Here is a 13,503-nt window from a genome sequence, read left to right as displayed (position 1 = left end):
TGGCAGCGATGAGACAGTGGTTAGAGTTCTGGACTCAAAACTGGAAAGTTAGGTGTTCAAATCCCAAGTGAGACACTGCTGTAGTTCCCTTGATCAAGGTACTTCACCTGATTTCTTCTGGTAAAATACCCAGATGTATAAATGGGTGCAAATGTAAGTTACTTTGGTTAAAAGCATCTCCCAAATAAACTAATTTATGTTTATCCGAGTTTTCATGTTGTCCGTGTAAAAGCCGTGGGCAGTATCAGCCTGTGCATGCAGTTTTCATAAGGGCGCTATGAGAGTATCTTGAAAAGCAGCTCCTGCTGCAGCAGGTAGTTGTGGCGAGGTGTCTGTTGTTTGTCATCAGGTAACGTACCATGTGGCCATGCTGTGTTGAATTACAATTTAACGTGAAGCTTGTTTCTTGTTTTCATTTTTAAGTATTTGTGATTTTACCTTGTTCTTTTTTGTATGATGTGATGTAATGGACTTGTTTAAACTGATGGGCATAAAGTTTTTTTATTTGGGGTCATATTACATTATCATGTTTGGGTTCTGATCAAGTAATTTACACAAGCAAAAAAGTCTGTAACGCTTTTCTTTAAATAAGATATTTTACATTACCCGGTTCAGTTGCCATGGCAACAGTCTGGTAATACTAGTGAGAGGAACACACTAGGCTACCCAGGTATTTTTGGAAGAAGCTATCCATCTATTTTTAAAACTGTTTCTGCTTTTTGAAAAATAGAATAAATAGGGTTAAGGATGGCTTTTTTGGGTGGTGTTGATGTGCTTTGTTAGCAGGTTTGGGGACAACATACATCCTTATGAGATATTAAGCTTATGGTTCTTTTCTTTTATGAACTCTTTTCAAGTTATGGAATGAAAATTGGGTAGAAAATGCAAATCACTCCTGGTAGAATTCTATATGGTTTTAACAGCTGTCCATGAAAGTCATGGATCTTGATATCTTACACCCGGTTATTTTGCAGTGCATGTAAAGCAAGCTCATTAGCAGTCCACCTTGGTCAGTGCACTATACTTGTGTGCACCACAAGTTCTCAGCTTTGACAATGCACATAAATTTAGCTTGTAGGGTGATAAACGTAGTTCATATTTAAGCATGGCGTGACTAACGTGATTTATCGCCAAAGAGGACATAGGCATGGAAGCATTGTTCTCTTGATAAGTGGGACATCACTTACATCCTCTTCATCCCAATCAGCTCTCGCTGAGGAAGCGATTTTGGTTAGGCATCACAGCCTAACAAGTGTCACAAGTGATCAATTAAACCAAACACTTAATCAATATTACAGTTCTATATAAGGTGTTTTTCTAAAAACCTGCATGGAATGAAGTTTAATTCAGACTGTAAATGCCTCTTTGAAAAATATATGATTTGAAACCGAGGCAGGTGAAATTTTGTACTTGCCATTTAAGACCTTTGTTTTAAGCAGTACTGGTTGATATCAAACAATTGTAAAGGAGAACTTTACAATTATGTATTGCTTTTAAATGATTCTCCTTATTGCCCCCAATTAAAAAGACACCACTTTTAAATCATTCAGATACTCAACCAACCAACGTTTAGTTTGGAAACTTCAAAAGCAAATCCCAGAACCCTTAGAGTCCAGGAGTGCCTCCTGTTGTCAGTTTTAAATGAACTTCCATGAAGCTTCCGTTTGTGTCCTCTGGTTCATATTTTACAGTTTATTTTGAAGACGCCCACTGGGATTTTGTCAGTGCCTTTGAGTATTTTGAATACTTGAATTGGGTGCCTTTACCCTCTGTTCAAGAGCAAAAGAGTACAATTCCTTCAGCCTCTTTGTAGGACACTCCCTTAAACCCCAGTGTGTATCTCTGTGTTGCTCTTAAATATTCTAAATGCATATCCAAGTTGAAAACAAAAAAAAAAACCTTTCCCAAGAAATAAACATGGCTTTGTTCTTTCTAATATTTCTGATAGTTCACTGTTACTTTTGCACGCAAGTTTCTAGGCTTGTGGGAATGGTGTTAATTGAATTATTGCTTGGAATGTGGTCTTCAACAAACTGCCATTTTGTTTGACACCAAAAAAGATTTCACTGCTAAAACAAAGTGAGGAGTTAATGGGAGACAGCACTTAAGTTTTGTTCACAGCAATAATATTCAGGATAGGGAGTTTTTTTTTTCTAAATACACCTACCTCTTACTATATGAGCAGTGAATTTACAATTTCTTTGACAACAAAGCAAGTATTTTAATCCTAGCTTTACACTACAAAGCCACTTTTGCTAAGTGAAGGATCTTCTGTTTGGATCTTGTTTAGCGAGTTTAATATCCACCTTATGTTTGACATGACGACAGCAAAACATGATGTGGCAGTGCTTTAGGTATAACAAAACTAAAGAACATTAGGCAAGCATTCCACTTGTCGGTGAAACATGAAATAGGGTTGAAAAGATGGGGTCAAGACATTTCCATTGCATTAAACTTGTACATGCTCAACAGAATTGTTGCATTTGTCTTATCTGTGCAAGCACAAGAGTGTGGGAATTGTCATTAAATATTCAGTGCGTTTGCTTGTATTTTCTACACTTAGATTGCAGTGAAAGATGAAAAATCTTATGGTGCCACAAAAGTCACAAAATATCAATGTTGTATTAACTTTCTTGAAACTCCTGTATTTTTAATGATGCTCTACACCTTGTGGTGAAAGTGTCTAGTTCTTCAGACCATTACTTTGAGGTAAGAGTCCTCCAGGAGCTGTGATTTGGAGTACTTATTCCTTGAACAAACTTGATCTGGTTTTAGAATAAGCATCTCTGATCACTGCTAACATCACCTTTTATTTTAGATTTTCCAATCTACAATACCTTACAAGAAGAGTGCTTACACATTTCAATCTTATGGTAACATTCGCTGTATTTCTAAACTGGCCTGAGAAGAAGGCAGATCTCAGACTCCTTTTCAATTCCAGAAACACCATCTCACACCTATAAAATGTAATGGATTCTTTGTTCCCGAGATTAATGTGGGTAGAGGCCAGAAGGTAGGGAGTGTGTGATTGCAGGCTCTATGAGGTTTTTGTTTTGAGGGTCTGAACAGTCAATTACTTGATCGGTCATCGAGAGGCTGAAAAGGGAGGATTGGGCAAAGACGGGCTTTATTGCTCAAGCAGTAATTTTTCGAAGTATCGGGCGACATGTTGATGAATTGGTGTGATCAATCGAATCCTTTTGATTCTATCATTTTACATTTATATATTCATAAGCCCTGACCTGTGTCCAAGGGACATGTCCTTGAAAAGCTTTTTGCTTGTTCATTGCAGAAGCTACTATAATGATGTCCTTCAGGCTTTTAACAGTTCTTTGCAGAGCCCGATTGATAGCTTTTTCCTTTATCCTAGCCGAATACCATTTTAGCTCTGTCAAGATATAATATTCTTCCCAACAAAACTAATGGCCCATATCCTATATTTAATGACCATATTATATCACTTAAATGTCCTGTTATAATAATGATTGTAGACTTTGCCAGCCAAAAACCCAGCAGGCTTTATTTTTGACATTTTGAAAGGTTTTATGAAATGGCTTTTAATTTTCCGTTTAGCTGAAGATGGCTGTTATAAATTAATGCACGTTGTTCTTAGTTTTACACTACTATTAACTTTTTACAACAAAAAATCCAATTAAAACTTCTTGGGGGAAAAAATACTACAGGAATATTTATGAAATTATTTTTGGGCACCTTTTTTGCGGTTGGTAAAGGGATCCGCATTAAAGACTGAACCAGCAATAAGGAAATATAAAAAAAAAATCAGCTTTTTGTAAAGTAAATCTGTTTATTCTGAACTTTTATATTGTATACTCAAGTAAAATGTTTGACCTTGACAAAATCAATCTAAAACAGTCCATCTAAAATACAGCATTGTGACTGATCATTGCACATTGGGTCATCCATAATGTCTTTTACTCGGCTCAAGGCCTTCATTTGTGGATTTGTACTTAAAATGGCCAGTTATTTCTTGTTCTACCCACCTGATTGGGAGTAGCCCTTTGTGTGTGGTCCCTGTCTGGGCTCATAGCCACAAGCTGCAACACAATAAATGTAGGCTGGCTCTCCCAGCTCAGTCATTTGAACATGTCACCAGCACCTCGGCACCAGTCAACGGACAAGCATGCGCTTCGCCCATTGCAAATCTTGCTTTTTTTTAACGCGTACTGAAGTTCAATGATTTAATGAACATGCAACTCAGCAGTAAAAAGCCATGAGTTATAGGAAAAGCTATAGGCAAAATTCTGTTTTTGAAGAACAATAATCCTTCTGCAATTATTTTTGAACTGTAAATAGCATAAAATAAAATGTATTGGGGATCTGGCGAAATTACAGACTTTACCCAGTTGTTCAGAATTTTAGCTAGCTCGAGTGAATTTGTGGTATGATAAACCAGACTTTCTACCCGATTTCTTGATGGGGGAAAATCTTTAATGTTTTCCTCTGAGGTTTCTGGGCACCAATTCTGCAACCGTTCTTCTGCCAGCTTTGTGCATTTCAAAGACATTTGTCTGTCACCCTTCTGTTCGGTGTCATAAATACATTTATTAATCTTTGTACATTACCATTAACAAAATCTTTTGTTGTTTGCCAAGGATTACGCTTAGAAGAACATGGACTTGGTTTTGTAGCTGAAATCGCAAGGAGGGTTAAAAAATGCATCTCCATTGACCTGCACTAACAGTGACTGACCATTGACCGGGAGGAAGCGCTCTTATATTCATAAGTCCAGTTTTTTTAAATGCACTAGATCATAAGCAAAAATCAAAAAATAAATTCCTCTCGCATTTTGCTCTAGCGGACCATCTGAGCTAGACAAAGTAGAATTGTACAGTGAGTGAATACCGGCAATATAAAGGACTCTGAAATCTTGTTCACCTGTCGACGTACATAGCTTATATAGTAGGTGATCAAAAATAGAGACTGAGAATTAGGCCAATCTAGTAGTATGAGCTTAAGCTGGAAGATTGTATCTCCCTGTTCTGTATTCAAATTGAGAAGCTGCACATCTGAAGAGACCTCCTGAAGATGAACATTCACAGCACTGCAGAGTTTCATAATGTTTGAATTGCTGCATTTCCAACATATCGGGGAATAGTTAGAAATGGACATTCTTTATGACAGCCTGCTGACAGTTCATATTTTCTGGTTGAAATTTCATTTTGGCTGCCCTGTAGAGCCTTGACACGTTTGGTGATAGTGTGCATGAATGCTTAAAAAAAGGTGTCTAACTTGGATGAAATACACAGGATTGTATACACTCTTAGGGTGGCAAGTCTTATTTTTTTGTAGTCTATTTGATCAAGTTGTTACTAGGCGGAAAGGCTAACCCCTTGGCCCTGTCAAAAAATGCTATATTTAAACAAAAATACTTTTCTGTATAAATTTTTAATCTAAATGCTGGTTATAAAGAAATAACCTCTAGCATTTCAGATTTAGTAGCGAGTCGAGTGCAGTCATAATTACTTCAGACCGTATTTGTGCTATAGCCTTGCTGTGCAGCCGTGTGGAGTAGCGATTAGGACCCTGGATTTGTAATTGGGACGTTGTGGGTCCTCATCGTGACTGCTGATGTAGCCTAGAGCAAGGTGTTTTGCTCAATTTGCTCCTTTAAATCTTGAAATGGCCTGTTGTATAAGTGTATGCTCAATTCTCATTGTAAACAAGAATGTTCTCAATTTACCTTCTCTGGTTTAATACAGGTATGAGCTTTGTCAAAATATAAATAAAAAAATATTGCTGACAAAAAATATCTAGGCCTTGCACTTTTAACGTGGAGGCGAAATTGTGGACGTTCGTTTTTAAAATGATGTAAGAAGTTTAGATGTTCCCACAACATATGAGAAAGGGCAACCCAGACTAAATCTGATACTTTCCTGAACTGTTCAGGAACAGCAAAGCAAACGGGTTTTCACCTGAGAGTGCACTCGTGACCTTTTCTTCTCAGAAGAGAAATACTAAGCTCCATGACTTCTGTTCAAAAACTATATAAGTGAAGTATCATCCACTGTCCGTTACACAGCCACGTGAAAGATCAAAATATTTTTTGCAAGTTCTTTGGCAGGATGTCTCCAGGAAATACTCGGGGAAAGGCCAATCTATAGAGATTCTGATTCTGCTGTTAATTTTCTGCTTTGCTAGAATGGGGGAAAAAAAAGCATGTACCTGATGTTGGGGCTGGGAACTAGTAGATCCATACGTTTGTGCCATGCACAATACCTAATCCGTAAACTGAGTCAGACGTTGAGGATTTGTTGTGCGTGTCTGGCACGGTGGCTTGAGGTATTGTTCAAACAGACCAAGCGTTCCCTCAAGACCTTCTTGATGGCTGCTTGGCAGTGCCAGCAGCCATATCACCCTGCAGCTCACAACTGGCAGCCCACTGAAGCTAAGCAGGTGTGAGCCTGGTCAGTACCTGGATGGGAGACCTCCTGGGAAAAACTAAGGTTGCTCCTGGAGGAGGTGTTGGTGGGGCCAGCAGGGAGCGCTCACCCTGCGGTCCATGTGGGTCCTAATGCCCCAGTATAGTGACGGGGACACTATTCTGTAAACAGGCGCCGTCATTCGGATGAGACGTAAAACCGAGGTCCTGACTCTCTGTGGTCATTTAAAAATCCCAGGGTGTTTCTCGAAAAGAGTAGGGGTGTAACCCCGGCATCCTGGCCAACATTTCCCATTGGTCCTTACCAATCATGGCCTCCTTATAATCCCCATCTATGAATTGGCTTCATCACTCTGTTCATCACGTATAGCTGATGTGTGGTGAGCGTTCTGGCGCACTATCGGTGCCGTCGCATCATCCAGGTGGGGCTGCACATGGTGGTGGTGGAGGGGAGTCCCCATTACCTGTACAGTGCTTTGAGTGGAGTGTCCAGAAAAGCGCTATATAAGTGTAAGCAATTAATAATAATAATAATATTCTGGCTTTTATTTAAATGCATATTCTCTTAATTGAATTACATTTAACTGTTTACAGATTTTAAAACAGGTTAGAATTTCATGAGACCTAATGATCCTGCTGAACTGGCGAGCTCTTGAAAGAGAACATGTATATGATAGCACTTTCCATTACCTGTGATTCTTAGAATTGTGTCTTTAAGTACAATTCATAGTTTTAATCTTTTTTTGTCAGCCTTGACATAGCTACTGTTCCAACTGACATTCAGCTGAGTACTGAATTATTAAAATCTTGAAACCTTCAATATGTAAATGAGCTGCTGGGCAGACATGGTCCTAGAAAGCTGCACATCCACGATTTTCATCTAAGTCTAAATTGATTCAAATTTGGTGCTTAATTAGTAAAATCATGTTTGCTTTAGATTTTAAATGTTTTGCTTTGGAGCAGTGATCTTCTCTCCTGATCCGGGGACATGATGCGGTCTTCTGTTTTTTATTCTTCGTAAGCTCTGACTGCATCAAATCATTCATTGACTCGATTGGTCTTCTTTAACCCATTAGGGGTTTGGAGCTTTGAGTATTTAGGACCAAGAGTGAAGTTCACTGTTTTAGAGAATCATATCAAAGCTGCAGAAGCATGACATTTGGGATTACAGTTGGCAGGTAGTTTAAAAAGAAGGGACTTATAAGTCAGATAAGGTGGTAATTGTTGATGAACCCCAGTGGTCTTCAAAACATGTCTTTTGTGTGGTGCCTACCTTTTATAGCTAAATTGCCATGTTGTGGTGCCAGTTCTGACATTAAGATTTCTATGTAATGAACCTCAAAGGAATACTCTGTCCTGTTAGGAATGAATGTGAAGTTTCCTGATATATATGATGGAGAAATACAATAGTTGAAATACAGTAAATGCATTATGAATCTTTTTTTTTGCACAATCTTCCTGAAAAAATGATCTGGGTGAAGTGCTGTTTACAAGGACACTTAACCAGGTCATTTAATAGAATCTGTGTCTCAGAAAAATCTTGGAAAGATGTTAAAGGGGAAAAAGTTATTGAAACAAAAGATATATTCCAGTCACTTATTAGTTTCATCCCTAATATGTCTGGTACAGTGCTTAGTTGATCACTTCCATTATATTACTCCAAGGATCATCCTTCACATACAGGTACATTTAAAAAATGATCTAGGGGTCTCGGAATGCTGTGACAGCACAAGAGTCTGTTTTCTTGCTGTCCTTGCTTCATTTTATATAAAATTTTATCAAATATTGGTTCTAGACTGAGGAATAGTTAGGTTCATGTCTTAATGGTCTTTTTTGTAATGATAGAATGGAATGTTATAATATTTTTTAGGACACATATCAGCTCAAGGTAATGGGGTAAAGTCAGTTCCTTCATAGAGTAGTTGTAATAACTGCCTTTAACATCACTAGTGCAGTATCAACAGAGATATATTGTACTTTAAATACTGCTGAAGAATATTGCTGTTTATTTTCTTATTGCTCTTTTTGCAATTATGGCTTCCACTCATTATAAATCATTCAGGACCTAATATGTTCTGGTTTCTTTAAGGATCTTGATCTGGGAATTAAGATGTTTGTCTGCAATTCCAGAAGCATGAAAACGCTTACAGTTTTGCAGAAAAAGAAGTAGTCCTCCTCTACTTACAAGAAACGGTAGCATTTTGTATGACAATTTACCAGTTACTGTTGTGACACTTCTTCATATAGGCAGTGAGCATAATGGAGTGAAAGTAAGAAGAACATTCTAGTGCGTGTGATGTTTGGTCTTATGAACCTGTGTACCATGCCCACAGCTCAAATCTTTTGCTTGGATAGTGGTTAAAAATAGGTGAAATCGGTGCTGGTGAATTGTAACAAGTTATTTTGTCCTTCGCCAGTCTGCTTTTTGTGGGAGTTTGATAATGTCATTTCCATCTGTGTCTGTGCATCATATGTTGATCAACTAGTAGGATCTATCCATCTGTCCATTTTCAAACCACTTCATTCAATTCAGGCTTGTGGGGGAACCAGAGCCTATCTCAGAAAGCAATGGGTACAAGGTAGGGTACGCTCTGGGTGGGACACCAGTCCATCGAAGACACACACACACACACACACACACACACACACACACACACACACACCAGGGCCGGTTTTCCCAGAAGCTAATTTACCTACCAGTATGTCTTTTGACTGTTTGTGGAAACCAGAGCACCCAGAAGAATCCCACAGGAACACAGGGACATCATACCATGCAGATAGCACCCCAGGTCTGGAATTGAAGCTACAGTAGGACACAAGCATTGTGAGACAACAATGCTTACCACTGCATTGTAATAGTCGCAGTAAAGTTCATGAGAGTCTGCATAAAGTTCTTTATCTTGAAGTTATTGTGAATAATATATATGAAGTCAGGTATTTTTGACACTCAGGACTGACCAAAGACACAATTGATTGCTTGCTTATGTAAGCCTGGTTACTTTAAGTCCTCAATTTGCACTGGAGATTTAGAGTGCGGCTTGAATTGAAACTGGTTGGCTGATCCTCCAGGACCAGGGCTGAAAATCTAAACGGGATGGGTATTTTGATCTGAATTTTTTTTCGGTCATGTTCCATGCTGATCACTGCAGAGACTTTTCTGTTAATTAGTTCGTACATCTTGCATTTCCCCTGATTGAATGAAGTAGTGGAAATGAATGAAAATTAGAAAGGAGTCCACTGTTCTGCTTAATGTCACAAGTTATCTTCATCAGGCAAAGCATGAAAAACAGAAAGAGTCCATAATAATGAGCAATGGTATTGATAAATTAACTTGGCAGTGTAACATACACCATTTACATGTCTGCATTCAGTTATTGTTTCATGTTAAATGGCAGGTGGGACAGTAGGTATCCTGGCCAGAGTGTTATGGGTTAAAATCTCAGATGAAATGCTGATGTTGTATCTTTGAGCAAGATCTTTCATCCAGCTTGTGCCATTAAATACCCTGCTTTGTGAAGGTACTTTCTAGGCCATTATTGTAAATGGGAATTTATCAAATGACTTAGGTAATTGAACACGCTTCTCCTTTCTAATTAACATGAGTATTACATTGGCTTATTTCGGTTAGCAGTGTCTCCGACAGACTCCAACAGGAAATTCAATAAATGCAAAGAATGAGCTAATACTAAGAAAAAGAAACAGCAGATTGCTTGCAAGTATCTGGCTGTGCCATCACAGTAGGAATGTCCTTACTGAATATAAGGTGTGCCAATGCTATACTGCATATACATATATATATACAATACTATATGCTGTAAAAAGTGTACGTTTAAGTAAAATTTGAGCTGACTATTATGTTCTCTGCTTGTAGAGCACCTGTGAGCTTACAGTATTTTTAGTGACAGCTGTGTTGTCATCCCTCCTACGGGTGATGTAAGGCTCCAGAAAGGGCTTTGTAAAAGAATGGCGGCTGATTCACAGCTCAGATTTTGGAGGAATATGTGAAAAATTCCAGTGTGTGTAAAGATAGTCTAATTCCTTCCGAGTCGTTTCTGCTGTAACAATAAGTAGTCACTGTGTCACTCTGGACTGTGTACCAAAGAGTTTCCTTCAAGGCAATTACTTCCAGTGCAGGTGATTAAAATAAACATAACCTGAGACACTGTCAGATGTTTCTTATTGTGAATAAATGTGTATGATGTCCACTTCTGATTAGATGCAATTATGAACTCTTATATAATCGTCTTTATTCAAACTGGGAGATTGGAGTAGCTGTAAGACGTTAAAAGGCATCCTTTAAAAATATTTTGAAAACCACTTGTTTAAGAGGAATAAAATAAGGTGAATCTTTTTAAAGGTATTTCTGGTGATTGTTTTTTGAACACTTCAGATGGGTAAAAGACACAGGAGTAATGCAGATTCCTTTGACTTTTCATTGAAAACTGTGCCTATGATTATACACCATCACGTGTGCAATTGCACAAACACGCAAGATCCCTTCATTGCAACAACCACCTTTTCAAATCATGTTTGTGAAATACACAAAAGTGTAGAGCAGAAGACTCGCTTGACAAGATATCACTCTGCTTTCAGCACTGGTGGGATTTGTGATTATACGGATGCTATTTCTTTCTGGTGATGCACTTCAGATCGTTGGCGAAGTGCCACAGGACTCATAATCGTCTATATAATTTGTACTGCACAACAAAAAAAATCCCAGAGACTTCAAAGACAGGAAGGCCTTTGATAGCTTCAATGAAATTAGTATATCGGTAGAAAGATTTATCAAATCATTCTAATTATTATGGATCTGGAGAAAGAGACAGCAAAACAGTAACATTAGGTTTTAAATGGGCTATCTTTCGTCATTTTTAGATGCGTTCTTGTGCATCTAAAAAAATGTAATGCTCCAGGTTACACCTTTTATTACTCGTTTTATGATTGTTTTGAGTGTAATGAAAATGTGAGGGCTTCATGCATTACTACTAAGCTCTGATGCTAATTTCACCATTTCTGCATTCAGGTTGTTGCTTTTATCTGTTCTCAAATGTTACTTGTTATGATTATTAAAGGATAATTCTTATACCAGTATTGAAATATTTGGTGACACTAGTGTTGAGTGAGTGTTTTTATTTCTGAAAAGTACCTTTTAAGAGGTCTTAAACGGAAAGAAATGGAAATTCCCTTTCAAGGGATATCGGTTTTAAGTTTATGCATTTGTTCTGGTCTGAATGGATGATAGTGACTAAACATCCCTCAGAGTTTTGAATCTAAGCTGCTCTTCTTGCACACCACAGCTGCAGTTGTTTTGGCTCGTCACCACACCATGAATGTTTTTTTACTTCTAGCATGCTTAATCCAATATTTCTATACAGTTGTGGGACTTAAATGTAGAGTTTAATATAGCACCAAATAAAAGTAATCCATCAATCCAAAATCTTATTTCCTAGCTGTATAAGGATATGTACTGTGGTATTCTGATACTGACAACAGCGGTATGATCCGTGATGAGGGATTGTATAGACTGAAAATGAAGTGCAAGACGGGAAATCTCATCTTACAGTTAACAGTTACCCAACGTGTTCTTTTCCATTTGAGTTTATATCTATGGGCCTAAAAACAAAACTCTTTAGTAGCTAAAAGTATTTTGAATATTGCTATCTGACTGATGCACATCAGGTATTTGAAGCTGTCGGGGTTTGAAACAGATACTATTTTATGTCCACACTTGAAACTGAGAAATGAGAGGCACTTTACGCGCATTATAAATTGACTTGCAAAGCCTCAGATCGAGCCATTGGAAAGAAGATGCACAAAATCATGAGCTTGAGAGATTGGCCATCTTTTCTAATTTTTGCATGTTTCCTTGGGTTCAGGACTAAGCTTTTTTTTCCTTGTGTCCTATCAGTTTCCTTGCAGGACATCACCATGAGGAAGGCCTTTCGTAGTTCCACCACCCAGGACCAGCAGCTGTTTGATCGTAGCACACTACCCATTCCTTTACAGGAGACCTACGATCTGTGTGAACAGCCTCCTCCGCTCAACATACTGACTCCTTACAGGTGAGCACAGAACCGCCAGCTGCTGCGTTCTCCTTCAGAGCCTTTTCACATTATTTTCTTTGAGACATCTGCTTCCACAGCAGTAATACGAAAGACAAAGGAGATTAAATGTTTCTCGCAAGTAAAAATAATCATCCACGAAATGCAACCCAAATATAGAAGTGAAATGGTTAGGTGCTAAGTAAACCTTATTTTTGAGAAAATTTGATTCTCTGTTAATGGTACACTTTGTAACATACTGGCTTGTACAGCTTTTTAATCTCTAACTCCAGAATCTATTTGAGCATATTTGGACCTAACAGTTGCTTCAGTTCATTTTTCGCCAGCAATAGACTTTTTTTTTAGGTTTTAGGGCTTCTCTGAATTTGTTTATAGATAGTAGTGTTTTGTGTTTTCTGGATCACAAAAATCTGTTCTTTGTCACCTGTAATTTATTTTTACTCATTCCACTTTCCACTAGAATATAACGCATCAGTATTCCATAACAATGTTATTTGCGTCCCTGCCCACTGTTCCTAGTAATTGTGATGACTGAAAGGAATTGGATTGCAAATTGATGGAACATAAGCTGCACACTAGCACGCATCTTGGGCTGATTGATCACATACTAAGGTTTTAGAAACCGACAAATGCTATTGGTTCCAATACTCATTTGTTGTAGGTTTTAGAAACCGACAAATGCTATTGGTTCCAATACTCATTTGTTGTATTACTAAATTATGACAGCAGAATGTTTTGTTCAGTCTTTTCCCCAATAACTGATAAATAATAGCAAAAAAGGTTAACCACAGGAAATGTACCATTGTGTTTATGTATGTTGGTTCCATCAAATTTGCATAATGTTGTCAGGATGTTTCTTTAATCTTTGAATTTCTTTTGAAAATTGAATATGATTCGATCGTGTGAATAAGATGCTCAGTGGGAGGAAATCTAATTGAATCCCCTGTCATGGGGCTCTGAAGTGATAATTACTTTCCATTTTAGTTGGTTGCTGGGATGTGTAATACCAGGGCCATGCTGAGCATTTTAAGCAGACATTCT

General features: G+C 38.0%; 1 protein-coding gene across 6 annotated transcripts in view; it reads left to right on the top strand.

The window, feature by feature from the left end:
• The window catches only part of wasf1 (WASP family member 1), a 76,296-nt gene that overhangs the window by 44,696 nt on the left and 18,097 nt on the right, over positions 1-13,503 (top strand). For all 6 annotated transcript variants that reach the window (XM_088625809.1, XM_088625811.1, XM_088625810.1 and 3 more), the window contains one exon: positions 12,309-12,462. In XM_088625809.1, coding sequence (XP_088481935.1) covers positions 12,309-12,462 — 154 coding nt within the window. The remainder of the gene's footprint in view (positions 1-12,308; positions 12,463-13,503) is intronic.

The sequence above is a fragment of the Lepisosteus platostomus genome, chromosome 3 (assembly GCF_059453375.1).
Source record: "Lepisosteus platostomus isolate fLepPlt1 chromosome 3, fLepPlt1.hap1, whole genome shotgun sequence".
Lineage (NCBI taxonomy): Eukaryota > Metazoa > Chordata > Actinopteri > Semionotiformes > Lepisosteidae > Lepisosteus > Lepisosteus platostomus.
The sequence above is the reverse complement of the archived record's forward strand: the minus strand, read 5'-3'. Positions and strand labels throughout refer to the sequence as shown.